Here is a 19,498-nt window from a genome sequence, read left to right as displayed (position 1 = left end):
GTCGCATCATCCAGGTGGGGCTGCACACTGGTGGTGTTGGTGGAGGGGAAGCGCTTTGAGTGGAGTGTCTAGAAAAGCGCTATATAAGTGTAAGCAATTAATTGAATCTGAGAATCAAGAGCAAACTGGGCAGCCTTGTGAAAATATATCAGAAGGTCTCTGGGGCTCTCCCCCCTCTATCGTACAGGTGTTTTCCGTAAAGCAAAATCCACCTGCAATGATCCTTCACCCCCCTTGTTTAATAACTTCCAGTCACTCCCATCAGAACGCAGATACCGACATCCCAACTGCAAAACCAACAGATTCCAGCTCTCATTCATACCTGTAGCCATATCGTTACTGAACTCTTGGCCTTCTATGTAAATATGTATATTGTTGTTCCTGTCGATTTTCTTTTCTTCTCTCCGTCTGTACACCAATATTGCTGCTGGTGTAAAACAGCTCCCCCCGGAGATAAAAAAGACGGGTGAATTACTAATCTGTGGGAATTAAAGGCGTGACAGCTAGGGGGCGCCGTGGATTCCCTAATGGAAGCGAATCTGACGTCAAACTGAAGCCGACCCACGTGGTGAGACTGATCCTGCTGGAGACACAGGTGCTCATAGGAAGGAAATTAACTTTTGAAAAAGCTTGCGCTAAACTGACACGTCCAGCGCTGGATCCTACTGGCGGACAGATAATTACCACGTTACGTGAAGTGAGTCGAACAGGGGTTTTCACATTTTCTTTGACATGAGGTATATGCACTCGCATGCGGATACGAAGCAGAGCGCGGTAACTGCTTGTTTTTTAAAAACAACCTCACATTTTACACTACCCTAGCCATTGTCCTTATTATCTGCAACACATCAAAATATCATTGTATTACGAACGAATGCCATTCTGTTAAACAAAACTAGTTCAGCATCTAACTCATCTGATCTTGGTTGGGCGTACTGGCACACTAAGAGTGAAAGCCCTTTTCTTCAAAACGTCCCTGGTCTTAAAACCTTCCCTCAGTAAAATACCAAAAACGTATATTTATTATCAGCTGTGCTCTCAGCCAACATTTTTTTCCGGAGCATCATTATCACGGCTAGCCTTGCGGAGACCTGTGAGCTCGCTCTCAGATTTTATTCTTTTATCAAACTGTTTCGAAGATTCCAAAGAAAAACGAGATAAACTTGTGATAGTATTAAGTAAAAAAAAAGACTCTGAGAAAACAAGTAATCCTAAAAGCCGTTTCCTTTCCTTTTAACATAATTCTGATTCACCAATTTATCGTTACCTTATTGGACATACATTTTTAAACTCTTAATTCGATTACACGTCGACCTTGTCAATCTCTTCCTGATGAAAAAAAAAAGCGATGGGCGTCGCTTACGAGTATCTTTATCAACTATTGGGCACCGTTTGACAGCTCGAGTTATGATTGGCCGGATTAGTTTCAAGGGGCGTGTCCATCGGGCTAACAAGTTAGGATGCTTCCCTCCCCTCCGAGTAACAGGAAGTTTTCTGTTTACTTTGTAACTCTGTGAAGTAGGTAAGTTATATGGTTTTATTTCCAGTAAAATATAAAACAAAATAAACGATTTTCGTAGCAAACCAGTTCAGGAAAAGACGCTTCGAATGAACGCAACAGCAGTAAGTAACCACAGTAAAATAATTATTTTGTGATTTTCTTTTTTGCTGTTCCTGGACAAGGAAGTGCTTGTGCAGTATTTTGGAAACGCATTTGGCAGTTAGCTCTGTTTCTTTATCGACGTACCATTAATTGATTAAAAAAAAAAGAACACGAAAGAAAAAAATAAGTCACCCCTGAAGTTTCGGTGGTCGGTTAGGTCTTTGAATACCTTTGTCCCTGTAAAATAATTATTTGTTGAAAAGGGAGCGTTTCCTACACACCTGTATTAAAATAGACATGTTGGAACGAGGCGAGTTGAGTAATCCGCATGAACAAATATTCTTGTGAAGTTCGTGACGGAGCTGTTGGTGGTTAACGTAGAATGAGCGTTTATAATAACGTTACCAAAAACACACGACTTGCAGTTATGCACAAAAATATCTTATTCATTCCTTCTAAACTCCGTAAAGGGGAAATGCTTTACTATCGTTACTGTCATCGAGATCTCAAAGCGTATTTAAATGGACTGTATTTTAGGGTGGAATGAACCTGTCGATTATGAATTCGGAACATATTCCTTATGGATCTTTGGGGTTCCAGGGCAGCACCTGTATTCCAGACTGGGGTTTCAATGTTATTTTTGCATCGGTAACCATTTTGTAGTACCCACACTTAATCCAGTTTGCACGCAAGTCGAAACACAACCCGAAGCAGGGAAATGAACAAGCACAAAGCGTGTCCAGTAAGGAGAAGTCAAGCGAGTCTGGGCGGACAGCGCGCTGTTGAGGGGACACTCAGCTTGGAAAAATGAGCATCCCGATTCTCAGAATTTGTATATAATATTATACTCTAAATATTTAAAGACGCTGTATCTGGAACGTGTGGCGTTTATAAAATGAGCAGCTCAGGGGGAAACTACTGATGCGAACACACTTTTGTTTGTCTGGTAACCAATTAAAACATTGCACCAATGGTTTATTGAATCTATCGTCTGGTAGTGTTTCTAGTTGCTGATTAATGCCTCAGTTGTTAAAGACTTTGGAATAAAATAAGGCAGGTGATTATTCAATCTTGAGGAGTTTGTGCGGACTGGTCAGCTGGAGAGAATCAAGAGTGATTCCCTACTGACCGGCACAGACCTGGGAGTGATCTCTGACTGGCCATCTGGAAAAGCTATAGAAGGTTGGTAGAGATTTCTAACTTAAAAAAAAATCCACAGGATGTTTTAATGTCATCAGTGCACTCAGCTGAACTGTCGCATAAATTGACCCCTCTACCCCCACACGCACAGACATTTAAATAGCTTTGATGAGTTAAAAAGGGTGTCAGGAAAACATACTGAACAGTTCTTGCCTTTCAGGCTTGGACATAGCTTGTGGCTCGTAACAAATTAAGGTGTTCCAACGACCATGCATTAAGGATGTTTTCTCTTCCAGAAGGGAGAGCTTTGCTATGGTATTTAATGTGGGAAATAATAGGAGATGTCTGCGAGAGACCATTATAGGATCTGATGTCATGGTGTGAAACAGTCCTTTTAGAAAGTCTCAAGATCTTAGTGCTCAGGGCAGGGGGCTTTTCTTTAAAGGCCAAGCTGTAAGGACACACCTCTTGTGTGAGACTGTGCCATTCCAGTACAGCAACTCCCAGAAATCTTTGTCTGAACCTCAATCATTGTAAAGCGCTTTAGGTCTGTAATGAGAGAGGCACCTGAAGTTGTGTGACTGATGTAATGTCTTTGAAGCTGAGCTACAGGTTCCTATTACGTGAACCTGATCAGACGACCCAAAATGCAAGGTGTGCTTGGGCTCTGGTAGTTGCTCCTGAGATGTTGCTGCTCATCCTATCAGACTGGATAGACTGCATGTGCAGCACGAGGACCCCGGCGGCAATGATCCCTTTATGTGTCCGGTTGCCCATCCAGGTGGGCCGGCCGGCAGCATGAGCACGTTGACCCATCGGAATAGGCGCTCGGAGGTGGTGGAGAAGCGGAGCTCCAGGGAGGAGGCGGATCGGGAGGATGCCCTCGAGGAGGAAGAGGAGGACAAGGATGACTCCAAGGACCTGAGGCTCACGCTCATGGAGGAGGTTCTGCTACTGGGAATTAAGGACAAGGAGGTACTGTATCCTTTACCAAACATCCACACATGGCCACACCCACATCACTCTGGACCATACACACCACTTCTAGCCACACCCACATCTAACACAACCACACCCATGCACAAGTCTCCCTGGCTTGTCCTGACACTCTCTAAGCCAAATATTTCCCCATCAGTGTTGAACACTAAAGAGTGCAACAGAGCTGGTAATGACCAGTATCGTCCAGACGGGTAAACCCCAGCCTGTAGGAGACATCCTCCTCTCCTGCCAGGCGTTATTATATTAGTTCAGGTGGGGAGCTGCGTCAGCAGGCGTAGGCTGCAAAGGAACAAGTAATAGGTTTATTCCAGGCTGAAAAAAGAAGAAAGAAAACACAACGTTTCGGCCGTGGAGCCTTCTTCCGGTGTGAGCATTATTATATTTGCTTAGCTACTAGGAAGCCCCCAGATGTGGGTGATGGGTTGGGGGTGGGGGGTCATAACTAAGTTTGGTCTTTGTGCACATTTAAAATGACCCAGCTGCATTCTTCACACAGCTTGAAGCTGTCAGACAGCCAATCCCAGGCCTAAAGGTCTTTACAAATTAGCACAAGGCTTGTCCTGTTGTATGAATTTTACATTGCAGCTATGCCATATTTGGAAGTGGACTGTGGTACATCACACAGCTTGGATAGGCATGGTCAGCTGCTACAGACAGTGGAAACCAAGGGAAATCTGGGGTCTGACCAGGACAGAAGCTGGAGAAAACTGTCCGTAGTCTCCAGCAAGCCGCTAGGTAGCTAGTGAACCCGAGTGTAGTTCTAACAGGGCTTGGACTGCAATTGTGGGTGTGACTGGCTGTGCAGCTGTGCTTGTTCCTGACTGCGGCTCCTCTTTAAAAGGTTAAGGACTTTTTTTAAGGAGCTGTAAAAGGGTGGGGTGGGATTGGGCTTGTGCAAGGTGTTGTAAAGCATCCTGTAAAAGCCTCTCTGTGTCCTGTTTCCATCCGGTTGATGCACAGTTTTTTTTTTCTTAAGTCAACTTCCTGGAATTCAATACAGATTAAAAGAGAGAAAGAAACCGTGCCCAGGCAGAAAAAGAGAATCCTTTTGAGGAGAAAAACAGTTTCCCCGCTTCCTGGAGGAAACCCTGGCTAGGTATGGGTATCGGGGCTTTTTAAAAAAGTGAAACGTAGTTTGTCAGGACAGTTGGTATCCGGCTCCTGTTCCCTCCAAATTTCGTTGCCATGGTGCTGCAAGAACTGGGCTGGGTCAGGCTTTTAGACGGCACGCTAGCGAGGTTGATGAGCGCTCCCCAACATCCTTTCCTCTTGAGACCCAGGACTGTCACGGGGTGTGGTCAATGCGTGTGCTGTGTGACCGTCTCCCCAGGGCTACACTTCCTTCTGGAACGACAGCATCTCGTCCGGACTCCGCGGCGCCATCCTGATCGAGCTGGCCCTGAGGGGGAGGATACAGCTCCAACCCCAGGCCATGAGGAAAAAGAAACTGCTGGACCGGAAGGTGAGGCTCGGATTGAATTCGCCTCGAGCGCCCCTGAGGGAATTGGTCTCGCACGCCAAGAGCTCCCAGACATAGAGCAACTATATACGACAGTGATGCAATGCAAGAACAGAAGAAAAAAAAACATGACACAAAACGACGTTCAACAAAAGCCCTCAATCAGAACTCTTCCAGGACCACAAGTTTACAAAATAGGCAATTAGTTTGTGAGGAGTCTAAAAATAATAATAAGAATAACAACATCCCTACCTGTAAAATCTTTTCATCATTCAACAATGTCTAAATGAAGTAAATGGTATAAATGAGGTAAATGCTAGCCTTTATACAGGAGATCCGGTACCTTCTCCCAGACGGTAGGAGAGTATATTCTAAAAATATAAAGTATAAATTCTTATCAGTGTGCTGATAAAGTTGGCAGAATGGATTCCATTGGGTTTTCTTTGATAACGCTGGATCCATACCCAAACCAACCCCACTTGCTCGTCCAGGTGCTGTTAAAGTCCGATGCCCCAACAGGAGATGTGTTGCTGGATGAAGCCTTGAAGCACATCAAAGTCACCGAGCCCCCCGAGACCGTCCAGAGCTGGATCGAGCTCCTCACAGGTACCAGACACCTTCTCAATCTCCCTGAAGATGCCTTCTTAGATCTCCTATCGGACGGCAAAGCCTTTGTACTCGAGAGGGAGAAATATCCTCTCCGTTCTCTGACGGGCGCATTGTAAACTTTTCAAGATTCAGGTGTAGAGGAAAGGATTTTTTAGGGCTGTTTCTTTTAAACAGCACAAAAGCCTTTGAAAGTCATCCTGCGGTGAGGTTTGCGATCGTGATTTCTGCACCCTGTGATTTCTTGGGACACATGTGACTATGCCCTACTGTCTTATGGTCACATGATTGCTGCAGTGGGCTGTTTACATGTTTATGTCCTGGTGGCAGTCCTAACAAAGAGGTAGAGAACTTTAGGGTCGTCAACAGGAACCGCTTCTTTACACAAAGGGTGGTGGGTGCCTGCAACAAGCTGCCCAGCTGGGTTGTTGAAGCTGATTCCCTGCAATCCTCAGACAACTGGATAAGAACCTTGGATCAATAAACTATTAGTAACCATGTGAGCAAGACAGGCTGAATGGCCTCTTCTCATTTTTAGACTCATGTTTTTAGAGGTTGATCATATGAGATTTTATTCAGATATCTTAATCCTCTTGGTCACACAAATACAGATCTGACGTTCTGATTGTTGTGCTTTAAATCCTACACTTGCCCTGCGTGCATCTGCCCCCTGTGTGTGTCTGCCCCTGTGTGTGTACCTGCCCCTGCCCCTGCCCCCTGTGTGTGTCTGCCCCTGCCCTGTGTGTATCTGCCCCCTGTGTGTGTCTGCCCCTGCCCCCTGTGTGTGTCTGCCCCTGCCCCCTGTGTGTGTCTGCCCCCGCCCTGTGTGTGTCTGCCCCCGCCCCCTGTGTGTGTCTGCCCCTGCCCTGTGTGTATCTGCCCCCTGTGTGTGTCTGCCCCTGCCCCCTGTGTGTGTCTGCCCCCGCCCTGTGTGTGTCTGCCCCCGCCCTGTGTGTGTCTGCCCCTGCCCTGTGTGTATCTGCCCCCTGTGTGTGTCTGCCCCCGCCCCCTGTGTGTGTCTGCCCCTGCCCTGTGTGTATCTGCCCCCTGTGTGTGTCTGCCCCTGCCCCCTGTGTGTGTCTGCCCCCTGTGTGTGTCTGCCCCGCCCCGCCAGGCGAGACCTGGAACCCCCTGAAGCTGCACTACCAGCTGCGGAATGTGCGGGAGCGCCTGGCCAAGAGCCTGGTGGAGAAGGGCATCCTGACCACGGAGAAGCAGAACTTCCTGCTGTTCGACATGACCACGCACCCCGTCACCAACGCCACGGAGAAGCAGCGGCTGGTCAAGAGGGTGCAGGAGAGCCTGCTGGAGCGCTGGGTCAACGACGCGCACCGCATGGACCGCCGCCTGCTGGCCCTCATCGTGCTGGCCAGCGCCTCGGACGTGCTGGAGAACGTCTTCACGGCGCTGCCCGACGAGCAGTACGAGACGGCCGTGACGCGCTCGCGGGCGCTGCTCGACGGCGACCCCGACGTGGAGGGCGCCAAGCCCAGGGCCTACGAGATGATCTGGGCCGTCATGGCGGCCTTCAGCAAATCCTGATCCTTCGGCCTCCTTGGGGTTTTTTTTGTTGTTGTTGATGTCGGTCTGTTAGGGTTGTAGAGTTTTTTTGGGGGGTCTAATTTCTGCAGGACTGTTGCAAAACCATGGACAAATGGTATTGTGTGCGCGGGGAGGACACTGAATCAGGGCCTTGGATTACAAATGGGTGGCTGATCAGTTTCCTTTAGGTGTACTCCATCTCTGTGACTGCATAGTAATATTTTATAGCATAAATGAAAATTTAATTGGTGGAGAATAAGCTTGGGGTCCTCAGATGGCCTTGGGTACCTTCAAAATTCCCTGACCCCCACCTTTCCAAATGGTATGATCCCAAGTGTGAGTGAGAGGGTTTGAAATGGAGGGGGCCTTCAAGGTGATCTAGGCTGTCTTTGGAAATGCCCGTTTTCCTTTTTTACTCCTTGTTCTTTCAGACTTGCTGTCCGCCTTCAACCTATCCCCACAAAAACAGACAGAAAACTGAAAAAGTGCTGGGGTGGCAGTTGAATTCCTTAAGGTGGCTATTTTATTTTTAAACATTTTTTTAACTGCTGCCTGGAGGGAAGCGATGTGGACGCTCGCTGGGCAGTTTTGTGGCGCGGCACAGCGTGGACAGTGGCGACTGTCTCGTTGCTTTCTCCACGGCTGGTGAAAGAGATAAAGCACAACTTAAAAGGAAGGCCCCTCGTACAGCCATTCTACGGGGGCTTCTCTATTGGAAGGTAGGGGGTCTGAAGGCTTGACGTGATTGTGATCTGGAAGCGCGGAGCATTGTGGGGCTTTGGAAGCGGTCAGGGGCCTCAAATCCCAGCGGGGGCTTCACAGGTGTCTTCTCTGAAGCCTGACACATTTTTCCTTCTGTGCTAGACCTCTCAAATCCTTGTATTGCAGAAGCTTTGCAAGGAATTGGAAACGCAGCTCGCCCAACTAAAAGCTAGATCATTTAAACGGAAGGTTTAGAAGTTAATACTGATTTTTTTGTTTTTGTAAAATCGTGGTGGAAAAGTAACTCTTGCCAGAGTGAAAGGGGTGGCGATTCATTTTTGAAGAGTCACGTAAACAGCTTTCCGGAGTTATTCAAGTCCCATAGCCTCCAGCATCTTCAGCTGCTTCCGAGTCAAGAGTCTGTATTCTTGGGTGTTTTCCCCCCTCTGTTCAGAGCTGTATTTCTTTTTTTGTGTGTGTGTGATAATTTCTCCATTTAAAAAAAATACCTGCATCGTTCAGGGGCTCTTGCAGAACGAATTACAAGAGGGGTGCCTTTACGTCCCCGGGCAGTGCCCCCCACATGCCTGTAGGTCAATCATCCTATTTCTAGTTACTGTCTAGAATCTGTTCAAAGGGGCTGTCATGTAGAACCTTTTGCTGAGGTAGCCGATGCCCTGATGTCACCATGAGGAGCTTAAAATGTGGCTGTGGGGCTCTTTATCTGTTCGAAGTGCAATAAAAAAAGGCAGCAGTTCACCTGCTGTTTCACTCAAGGGAAATGGAAGGATTCCTGTGGCCCCCAAGATGAATGGGGGGGTCCGGTTTCAGGAAGTTGGGGTTACACTTCAGAGCTGCGGGACCGAGCCATGTGGGAGTTTCTCTTCGCCGAAGAGGAGCATCAGTCAGGGTTGCGCTGCGTCCTCGTGCTCAGCAGGATGAGCAGCGGACTTTCAGGTTTCGCCGGACGAGCACGATCTCGGCGTGGATTTCGTCTTTGCTTTCTACGCAGAACGGGTTCTCTCCACGTCGCTGGACTATTAACTCTTTCCTTCCTGCGCGCGGGGCTGCTGTGTCATTCCTCGCGGACCCCAGGAGAAAATGACTTGGAAGGGCGTGTGTGTAGCTGCAAGGCAGGGCTGGCCACAGGGTTGTCCGACTTTCTAAGCCACCTGAACTAGTGCAGTAGTTCTGGAGCGCTTTGGCAAAGAGGTAGCCTCTCTTCTTATGTTCCATCATTGTAAGTCAAACGCAGTGGGGCTCTGTTACTGAGCTTGAAGTTACAGAATTTGACAGTCAAATAAAATAATTTGGCAGGCAGTAATTACCCCTACTTACTGTTGTGTCCACCTGTGTCACTAGATTGGGGCAACTCTGTTACTCTGCCATTCTTACGGATAGCTTATGGCTTATGAATTTGAGTTGTTTTTTCATAAATTAAGGTGTCTGTTGGCCCTCAGCTCCAGCAAGGACTGAGCTCAGGTTGTTTGTAAAAACGTGACCCTTGAGCGTTTAGGGGCTTGGGAGTGTAGCTGTGCTCATCGGATTGAAGCCTGGGATCGGCACTGGATGCTCCCCAGCCTGAAGGGCGTCTCTGAGGGGCCAGGTCTCGTGACGGATCTTCTGCTCGGTGGGTGCGTGTCCACCTGCACAATGGGGTGCAGAGTGGACTGTGACCGGACCTGCATACATGATGCAAACAATACTTTGTCCATGCAGAAGCTACTGGCGTTTGTACAGGAGAATAATAATGACAATTGGTAATAAAGGGAATGGGTGATTAATAGAGCTCTATTAATGCCAGCTTATTGACTGTTGATGCAGTGATTGTAAGCTATAGCAATACATATCAATTTCCATGCTGTAGAAGTTCCAAACTGAAATTGCACCCTTTAATACAACTGTGACCTGTTTTTCTTTTCCCTTTGTGTAATATTTTAGCACTTATTCGACCTGAAGTTCCTCCGCGTGCGGTCTGTCACGCTCCCTCTCCCTTCGAGTGGCTCGTACTGTAAGTGTTAAACCTGGAGGGGGACGGTTGCCTTTTTTTGGTTGGAAAAGGTTCAGGCAGCTCTTTCTTGCCGTCACCCTTCGAGAGCCAACATGGGGTCATTGTGCAACAACCTGGTTCGTTTGCATTCTACAGCAAAAAAATGAAATGATTGTGGCCAAGCCCTGGTGTGTACAAGGGCGCTTTGACCTTTCTGTTTCGCAGAGGTAAATCTCATCTTTAAAATCATCTTGTTAAACGGTGGTGGGGATCCCTTGTAGACCAGCGTCTGCGCACTTTACTCTGCTGGTCTGCAAATCCACAGCCCACTCACTCACTCACTCGCTTCAGTCACAAAGGACTCCCATCTGTCCAAGAAAAAAAACAAACAAGTTTTCATGGAACACTCCCCACTCACCAGCTCTCAGGGAGGAGGACAGCAGAGTGCTGGAGCTAGGTCATGGGACAACGGGGTGGACACCCTTCCTGTTTTTGAGAAGCATTTGGGCGAGTGATGCGCGGGCTAACTCTCACCCGCGATTTGGGTGGGTGCGGGTTAAAAAACAAGCCGACCTGCGCATCACTAATTCTTGGATTTTTAATGACCACAGAGAGTCGATACAGAGTCAGTTTTACATCTCATCTGAAGGACGGCGCCTTTTTTACAGTATAGTGTCCCCATCACTATACTGGGACATTAAGACCCACATACACGGCAGGGTGAGCGCCCCCTACTGGTCCCACTAACGCCTCTTCCAGTAGCCTCAGCTTTCCCAGCAGTCTCCCCACCAGGTACTGGCCAGGCTCACACCTGCTGAGCTCCAGTGGGGCTGCCAGCTGGGAGCTGCAGGGTGATACAGCTGGTGGTTAATTGTTTTTTTATAAATTGGAAAAACTGCTGTATTTACTTGCTTCCTGTGAATTCGTGCTCCTCCCCAAGTCCTTAACTACCTTAATTAAGCCTTAATGAAAAATTAACAATCACCCTGCCTCCAGCTCCTCATCCGCATTGAGGTTTTCAGGAAGTCTCTACTGAAGTGAACTGACTTAAGGGCTGCTAGTGTAGTGATCACAATCTTTTTTTTTTTTTCTGTGGTCTTTCTAAAGATCTGTATTTATTTTTGGAATTACAAAATGCTACTTCTTCCTCGCCTTTACTTGTGCTTCCCAGGCCTGACCAGCTAGTTTTGGTGCACAGTGTGCAGAGCTCATTCCCCGCTGAGCGAAAAGTCGTGTTTTGACTGTGTCTGTCTTTCAGTATCACGCGTCTCGCCTAACTTCTGTCCTCAGAGTCCTGCTCTGCTCTGCTCTGCCGGTGCCGATCCCGAAATGCAGTCACACATGTTCCCCGCTAGGTGGAGATACTCGCACATTTTCTCAACTCCAGTCCACGGCTTCGTTGATGAGCGAGAACCGTTTTCCTCTGCTTTTACCTTCATTTCTCAAATTAACATGACCCTCCTGCACATTCAAAAGAACAGTTCGGCTAAAGATATGCGGAATGATTTACACACAAAAATAATAACTCACCTGTTCTTGTATTTTCTGATAAACTTCAGATGCGGCTTGGCAGTTTCCTAAACCGAAGACGATGTTTTTGAAGACGGTCTTTGTGGATCAGTTTCAGTCAAACAGATCTGATGTCCTGGCACTGGTCTTGTCACAGGGACCTGCCTGTGTAATCCCGCGCGTATCCACTAGGTGGCAGCATCCGGCGCTGTCCCGTTTGTCATGTCCGAGGGCCTGTGCGAGTGAGCGCGCTGCGGGCTCAAGCCGCACGGAAACTCAGGTATTTAAGTAAGTGACGTTTATCATATTCCAGATATTGCATTGTTGGTTTCCTCTCGGTGCCTTTCCCGGGATTCAATCGTTTTATTTAGGATGGGAGTGGGCTGTGACGAATAAAATAATTCGGGACAGCAGTGACCGGTTTGGTTTCCACGCGATTATCCACCCCCACACACACACACATCCATATCTGGAAAAAAATAATGTTTTCAGATTCCATTTATAATAGGCAGGATTTCCTCTCCCGACATGCGTAGTCACCAAAGTAAAACGATTCCCTGGCTAATGTGTGAAATGCATTGGCCTGACCTTCTCCGCACACCGCCCGGACACGGCTCCTTGGTTCATCCAGGCCTCTGGCTCCAGGGCCCTTGACAAATGACGGGCGGGGGTCGAGCAATTACTCACGCGGGCTCGGCTCATTCTGACAGTCAGGAGAGCCGATGATGAATGACCCGGCACCTCCCTGTCGGAGCGTGGGCTTGTTCTCGTCCCCCTTTCTTGGGAGTTATTTCGAGAGAGAAAAAAAACCCCAACAACGAGCTGTACCGTGTTTCCTAACTTTTGGAGTTGTTCCCTGCCTGACACTCTCGGGGAGGCGAGCCGCCACAAACACGGTCGCGCCCACGGAGCCCCCGGGGGGGCTGTGCGTGGGAACCCGGTCAGTGACCGTCGAGGAGAGGGGTCCGCCGTGTTAATCCATAGGTTTGCGAGGGGGGCTGCAAAGGATCGAGTTAAAACTAGGAACGCATTTCTGCTGTGAAGAAGAAAACCTTATTTCTTAACACTTTTCACAGTGGCGTCATCCTCTTCATGTTCAACAAGAATAATTAATAATAGGGTAGTTAACGCCTCACAGCGCTGGGACGCTGCCTTCTGTTCCTGCGGCGTCTGTGTGGTCCAGTTTACAAACTCCTGTACGCGCGGCGCTGCTGGATTGAGAGCCGCTCCTAAATTGTTCGACTAATTGATTACGAGCTCAATTGACACGAAAGCCCCACGACACAAGACGAAGGCTCCGGGCCACGGTCCCTGGGGCATGATCTGTGCTCTTTCAGGGGAGCTCCCTGTTTAAGGGGGTCACTGCTAATTAGGAGTGCCCTTGATGAGCAGTCACTGCTAATTAGGAGTGCCCTTGGTGGTGGCCACAGTGCCTAAGAGCTTAATAACACTGCTCTGGTAGCACACAATCACTACCTTTATGTAACACATTAAAGCATGAGTTCACCCAACGGTAATAGAATGGCCACATTTGGAAAACAATATCCCTGTTAATTCATTAAAAGTTTTATTTCATGCTGAAAAATAGAAGAAAAGAAACACAACGTTTCGGCTGTGGAGCCTGTTTCGGGTGTCACTGTAAATTCAGCCCACACTGAATAAGCACCATGCGCATCGGAAGGGCTCCTGCGCACAGTGTGTTGGCGGTGGTGTGTACAGGAATACAAACACTGCTGCTCTCTGTGCCCTGTGCTGCCACGAACAGGAAGGAACTTAACACTGTATTGAAAACGACCGTTTGAACTGAGCAGGCCAGCCGTATGCTCATGAGAGGTGGGAGGTTCTAGCCCCGCTATACATTTCCGATGAAGCTTGTCCGGGAGCTGGTTAGCTCTGCAAAGGGAGAGATTCTGCGCCCCGGCCGAATTATTTCAGCTCTCTCGTCCGGAATCTCTGGCTGCCGACCAGGGGAAACTGCGCCCCCTAGCGCAGGGAGGGGTTCGCACAAGAACACTACCTGAGCGCCCCTCTCTTGCTCCGCTGTGAATTACTGGGCGACGACGCGCCCCCTGCTCTCCGCACAGCCGCCCAGGGGACCTGCTGGGAGGGGTTTCAGTTGTTTGGAGTAGACATGGGGAAAGGTCACATGGCATTTGGGCGAAGGGAATGCGGTCTCCGTTCCCATTCTGTGGCCGCGGTACCAGAACGGGAAAAAAGTGCTTTTTCAAAGGCCAGCTCATTCGTCACAATTAGCGTGAAAGGGCCCCGGTGCGAGGCGCAGCGCCGTTTCTTCCAGATTAGCTTGGCCGCTGACCCTGGCTTCTGCGTGGGAAACAGAAAAAAGAAATGTGTCTTTCACTATGAGCTGTTCCGCAGCCCCCCAGGGTGAAAAACGAGCCCAAAACAAGTTACTGTGGCGCTTCGATTTAAAAGAATATTCCATTAGAAAAGGTCATTCTCATTGCAGGTAGAGTGCATCCACACGCCGCCTGGTCTTTAAAAGTTAATATCTTGTTTTGGGGGGGGCATGTCCGTGTTTCAGAGATTCAATGGATCCAACACAAAACAACGCCTCGCCAGATGTTAAATTCCCTCAGTGGTTTCATAGCGGTAGGGGTGTCCAGACGTCACTGGAGCTCCATTCTGGAAGAGTGCCCCTGTTTCCCCCCGCAGTCCAAGGACCTGCTGGGAGGCCAGCTGGTGCGTAATTACGCATCAGTCAAAACCCTGAGATTTTTTTTTTTTAAAGACGGTTTGCTCGCTGATACGATTTAAACAATCACTTCGCCGCCGCTCCCCGGGCGTTTGTTGGGATATCGAGGCATCGTGAATGCCGAAGGAGCGCCGGGTGCAGACGTCTATCTCCTGCCTGAGGGCGGGACACGATCTGGGGGCTGGTAGAGCGGCCGTGAACTTTCTCTTGAATTCAGCGCTTTGTGGCATCAGCCACGACCCCTGGCTTGTGGGGAACCTCCGGGCGACTTTGGTCCAGGCTTGTTTGGTTTTTCCCCCCCACAAAAACAAATATTTATATCTTATTTCGCCCTTCTAAACTTTAGTTACGTCAAGACACATCCAGGCGGCCTGGAGATACACCAGTAGGCTCCCACCCCCCTCCCCAGAAACACGCCGCCTCAGCGCGCTTCTCTGACGGGCGAAGCGAGTTTAATTTCGGCTTGTGCGCCCCGCTCAGATCTCGGGAATCCTAAAGTCTTTCCCGCAGCGTTTCAGCGAAAATCAAGAAGGAACAGAGGCTGAGAAAGGAACAACATCCATAAGACTGAACGTACAACGAGTGAATTCTGGACAGTTAACGATGTTAATGAAACGACGTTTAATTGTTCTGCCCATTGGTGTTTACCCGCTTTTAACGGTGAGGGAAAACATATATATATATAGTGTGGGATGTATTCTATATATATTCATACATACAATATGAGGTTATCGATCTACTCTCCTCATTCCAGGGGAAGAAAAATGTAGGATCAGAGGTACCAGTTCCGACCGGACATGGCGGTCGATAATACACTCCATCATTCGTTTCCATGGAAACACTCAGGCGGTCACGGCCTGCGAGATTCATCTTCATGTCGCCGGAGTTTGGTGAACTGACCGGAAGGATGACGATTTTTTTTGTTTGTTGTCATTTCGCTAAGACGGAGACGGACAAGAACAACAATAATAATACAATATTTTTTATAGCGCCTTTATAAAAGCAGTCCTTCCAGAGAACTAATTTCAAGATTGTCCACTCCTTGGTCCCGAATTGCCCTAGGTCTGCCTTCCATTCTCAGTTTGAAGAGCCTGAAGACACATGGGGTAATTCAATTGAGGACAGTTCCGTTGAAGAAGTAGTTTTAATGGAGTTTGGAATAGGAAAGGGAATGACTGTGATGTCTGCAATATCAGAGAGTGTGTCTGCATGAATACTAATATTACCAGTGCAATACCCCCCCACCTCCTCACTCCCTGCCCTCATCCTGTGCCTTGAAGCTCAGGCTGATGGAGTTGACCCCATTTCTGAGGTCAGGCAAACATGATCACCACAGCACGACCTTTGAACTTTGGAGGTGCCCATTAGCTCATCAGACCCTCGTGAGGGACACAAAGATGGGGGGGAGGGGAGGCAGGGGTGGATCAGGTGTGTGTGTGGGGGGGGGCGGTTGTGATGGGAAACGAAGGGGAAGCTGGGAAGGGTGGCGGGGGTTGGTGGGGGCATTCCCTGTTGGTCTGGGCAACAAGACAAGGTGAAGGTCTAGATCTTTAGACAGATCCCTAGGGCCTAAACTACTCCAGCAACCACAATGGCTGCAGCACTGGTCCAGGACAAACCGTCTGAGTGTTTGGGAAATGATGCATTCAGTGTGACTCATATATCCTGGAGGATTGGGGCACACCAGAAACAGGGTACCCCTCCCCTGGAGTAGAGAAAGGTAGCATCACATGGCAGGGAGTTTTTTTTTTGTCTTTTTCCTGTTTTTTGTGTGGCTTTGTCACACTGACCAGCTTTTACAACAGAGGCTGTGGAGCAGTGGGTTGAGGTAGACTGAGATACCGGGTTTTGAAATGGATTTTTTAAGGTGTGAGCATAATTATAAAAAAACACAAACGCAAACGTCCCGAAGAAGAGAGTGATTTCAACAGTTATTGATGATGTCTAAACAGCTTCCTGACTTGTTAAAACCTTTTTTGTGCTGTTGCTTGTTCCTTTTGTTTTCTGCTCGTGGGTTTGGTAAACCAGAAACCTAAACTTGAAAAAAAAAACGCAATTCCAATGAGGCTGTTAACTGAAGGGCATGTCTTTGCCCTATCTTTTGGCATCGCTGTGAGTGTAGAGGGGTGTCTTCAAGAGAAGAGATCTGAGCACCCACCCATTTTCTAACAGCTTCTTCCAAATCAGGGTCACGGGGGAGCTGAAGCCTATCCCAGCAAGCAACACGGGCACAAGGTGGGGTACACGCTGGACAGGACACCAGGGCACACCCACATAGACACACACTCACACCAGGGCCAGTTTTCCCAGAAGCCAGTCAACCCACCAGCATGTCTTTGGACTGTGGGAGGAAACCCACACAAACATGGGGAGAACATGCAAACTCCACACAGACAGCACCCCAGATCCGGAATTGAACTCTTCCACGCAGGTAGTACCCATACGGCTGAATTGAAGCACTGTGCGCTGTCCGGGTGCCCAGGCGTCCAGGCCGGGCCTGGGACCGTGTTTGTCAGTTCTCTGGCTGACGGTGATATTGATGGCCGACCCTGTCCCTTTCATTCTGCTCTGGCCAGCAGCTTGATAATGGTGAGTGCAGCTGGGGGGAGGGGGAGAGAGTCGCAAAAGGCACAGATGACCTTTAACCCCTGTGGCAACTGCAGAGGTCATCCCCCAACTGCCTTTCTCTCCGATCCCAATCGATGGCAGACTCGTGCAGCTCACCGCAGTGGCAACACTGTGCGTCCTATTGATTTATTGACAGATACCGTATTACTTCAGGCGCCTGAAAAAAGCCCTCTGTTCCCGCAACTACCTTTCCCTGCTGGCCCACCAATGAAAGCATGAGTCCATTACAGCGGGTGTCACGAAGCGGTCTTTCAGGACCCTGTGCAGACAGCACAATCCGGAGAGGAGTGAGAAAACACGGGGGAAAAAAAACCTGCAAAGGGGCTGGAAGGAAAACAGGGGGCGCGTTCTAGGTGCGCTGGTGTTCAGGGGGGGGTGTCCGAGGGAAACAGTCCAAAGGGTGTCCACAGGGAAATCCTTGACGACGCAAATGTCCAGAGCCGGGTGGTCCATCCAAGACAAAGAGGAACAGAGTTAAAAGCCGGAGTGGGATCCGGTGAAGGGTCGGGGGAATAAAAGGGGGGTCACGGCACCAGATGCTCCAGTCCCGGACCCAGAAGGTCTGGACGCCCTTGTGAAGCCTGTGCTGTTGAGCCGCTCCTGGACTCGGGGGCAGGCGGGCTTCCGGGGGGTCCATCTTCCAAAGCTGAGCCCAGATCGGCAGGAACGTCTGGTTCTCATAGCACGGGGGGCTGGAACCGGAGGCAGGGGTGGGAGACACAAGGAAGGGCTGGAGCGTCCTTAAGAGGAGGGGTTTACAAGCGTGACAGAGGGGGGCTCATCCTCCGAGCCCCCCCATATCCTTTGCCGCCTTCACACACCTTCATCCATGCTTCTGCCTGTCAGAGATCTCGCAGTGCGCTGGACTGTCAGTCGCAGGGCCCTGTGAGCTGCGGCTCTGGGGAGTTTTTTTTAATGTAAGGCTGATCAGTTGAGCGCAGATTCAAAGCCCGTGACAACTATATAAAACTCTCCTGTGGTGGGCTGCTTCTGCAGTGCAGGCTGCCTGTAACCTCAAGCAGTGATTGCTTTCCTTTGGCTTGTCTACAGTTTGTTCTGAGCAAGATCTCCGGCTCCTGCCCTGTCTCAGCGATAAAAAGGAGTCTGGCTAGTGCTCTGAGTTTCCGGAATTGGTTCCATTTTCTCTTGCCAGGGGAAATCCTAACCTGGCTCCTTCCTGCCGGGGTTAACGTCGGGTTCAGTATTCCTGATCCCTGTGACCAGGCCTGGTCTGGGTCTGTGGTTTTTACTGGGGTAGCCTCTGCCTTCCTCCTGCAGTCCCCCAGCTCGCCCCTTCACCTTCTGTCCCCCTGTCAGCCTCTCGGAGGTCTTCTTTAAACCAACGACCTGGCTCTCTCCGCAGTCTCCCACCCTTCAGCGTCCTCCAGTCCCTGCAAGGCCAGCGGAGATCAATTAAGACTAAGAGTCAGTCCGTTTGGCTCCAGTGCCTCTTTCAGGTCCTGGGCTGTAGGTCACCCTGTCACTCACCCCCGAAGTCCTGTCCTCTACCACCCCCCCCCCCCACCACTGCAGAACACTAATGAAGGCAAGCTGGCCAGCGAGAGGCCCTCCGGCCAGCTGGGCCAGTGTCCAGGGACCCCCGGGGGAAAGAGCCATTAGTGTTCCTCCCCGGCAGCTGCCCGGAGATGGTGGAGGGGGGTGGGGGGTGGGGGGGCGCTGGCTCGTGCGAGCTGTCCGCAGTGTCCAGCTGAGAGGGTCAGCCCCTTGTCCACACTCCGCCATGTGCCGGATGGCCATCTGTGGCCCCTGTGGCTTCCGTCAGCCCTGTACAGAGGAGGGTTTAGAGGAGACTTGGCTGCTGCACGAGTTCCCCCTCGTTTTGCCAGATCCTTTGCTTGCTGATTTTTTTTTGGGGGGGGTTTAGCCAGCAGCACGAGAACAAGTTGCAGAGACGCTTGGGTCAAAGCACAATTCATTAGTCACACGCGCCCCACATTGATGAGGGAGAGAGCGTAGACCCTTTGGTTTTACCTTACAGGGGATCTTGAAACGAGAAGGATTTGTAACTGGCATTTACCTGTGCAAATAAGATTTTTTCATTGCAAGCGATAACTTGCCTATTCTCTGTTTGGACAGCAGGGTTTTCTCACTGCCTTGTGGGCTCAAACAAAAGATGAAACGGCCTGCAGGGGGGATTCTATGTTTCTGTGGGTCCATATTGGTGTCCGGTCGTGAAGGATTCCAGAGATGTTCCCGAGAAGGCAGGTGTTCTTCATGGTCTTGGAAACTCTCTAGGCGTATCGGAGACCCTCAACAGAACCCTAATTGTAACCCTAACGCACACCTGATCATCACTCTGCGTGCAGAGGGCCACCCTGATTCTGCAAAGCAGCCACAAAGCTTTTTATCTGGCAGGGTGTTTGCAGCCCGGCTTTTCGGATGTAAAGATGTTCCAGGTTATTTTGGATCGTCGGTTGCAGATCCTGCCCGAACACACTGTTAATCTCACACAGATGGATACCCAGTGCTGTTTAGTCGGCTATTTGAGTTTGCAAAACCAGACCGGGGAGTAGATTAGCCCTGGCTTCTAATTGCAGCTTCCTGTCTCTTACTCTGACCCCAACCCAATGACCCCCCTAAAACCAC

At 49.5% G+C, this 19,498-nt stretch overlaps 1 protein-coding gene across 3 annotated transcripts; it reads left to right on the top strand.

The window, feature by feature from the left end:
- The first annotated feature begins 598 nt into the window (after window positions 1-598).
- On the top strand, window positions 599-9,835 carry LOC102694516 (Golgi phosphoprotein 3-like). 3 transcript variants are annotated; one of them, XM_069185024.1, is made up of 5 exons: window positions 599-697; window positions 3,525-3,718; window positions 5,073-5,204; window positions 5,693-5,807; window positions 6,922-9,835. In XM_069185024.1, exons 2-5 carry the CDS (start codon window positions 3,542-3,544, stop codon window positions 7,347-7,349), a joined length of 852 nt encoding a protein of 283 aa, XP_069041125.1. In that variant the 5' UTR covers window positions 599-697; window positions 3,525-3,541; the 3' UTR covers window positions 7,350-9,835. The 3 variants fall into 3 exon arrangements, with proteins under 3 accessions (XP_069041125.1, XP_069041124.1, XP_069041123.1); XM_069185023.1 differs by lacking the exon at window positions 599-697 and adding an exon at window positions 1,458-1,522; XM_069185022.1 differs by lacking the exon at window positions 599-697 and adding an exon at window positions 1,476-1,623.
- Window positions 9,836-19,498: the final 9,663 nt, after the last annotated feature.

The sequence above is a fragment of the Lepisosteus oculatus genome, chromosome 27, assembly GCF_040954835.1.
Source record: "Lepisosteus oculatus isolate fLepOcu1 chromosome 27, fLepOcu1.hap2, whole genome shotgun sequence".
Taxonomy (NCBI): Eukaryota; Metazoa; Chordata; class Actinopteri; order Semionotiformes; family Lepisosteidae; genus Lepisosteus; species Lepisosteus oculatus.
The sequence above is the reverse complement of the archived record's forward strand: the minus strand, read 5'-3'. Positions and strand labels throughout refer to the sequence as shown.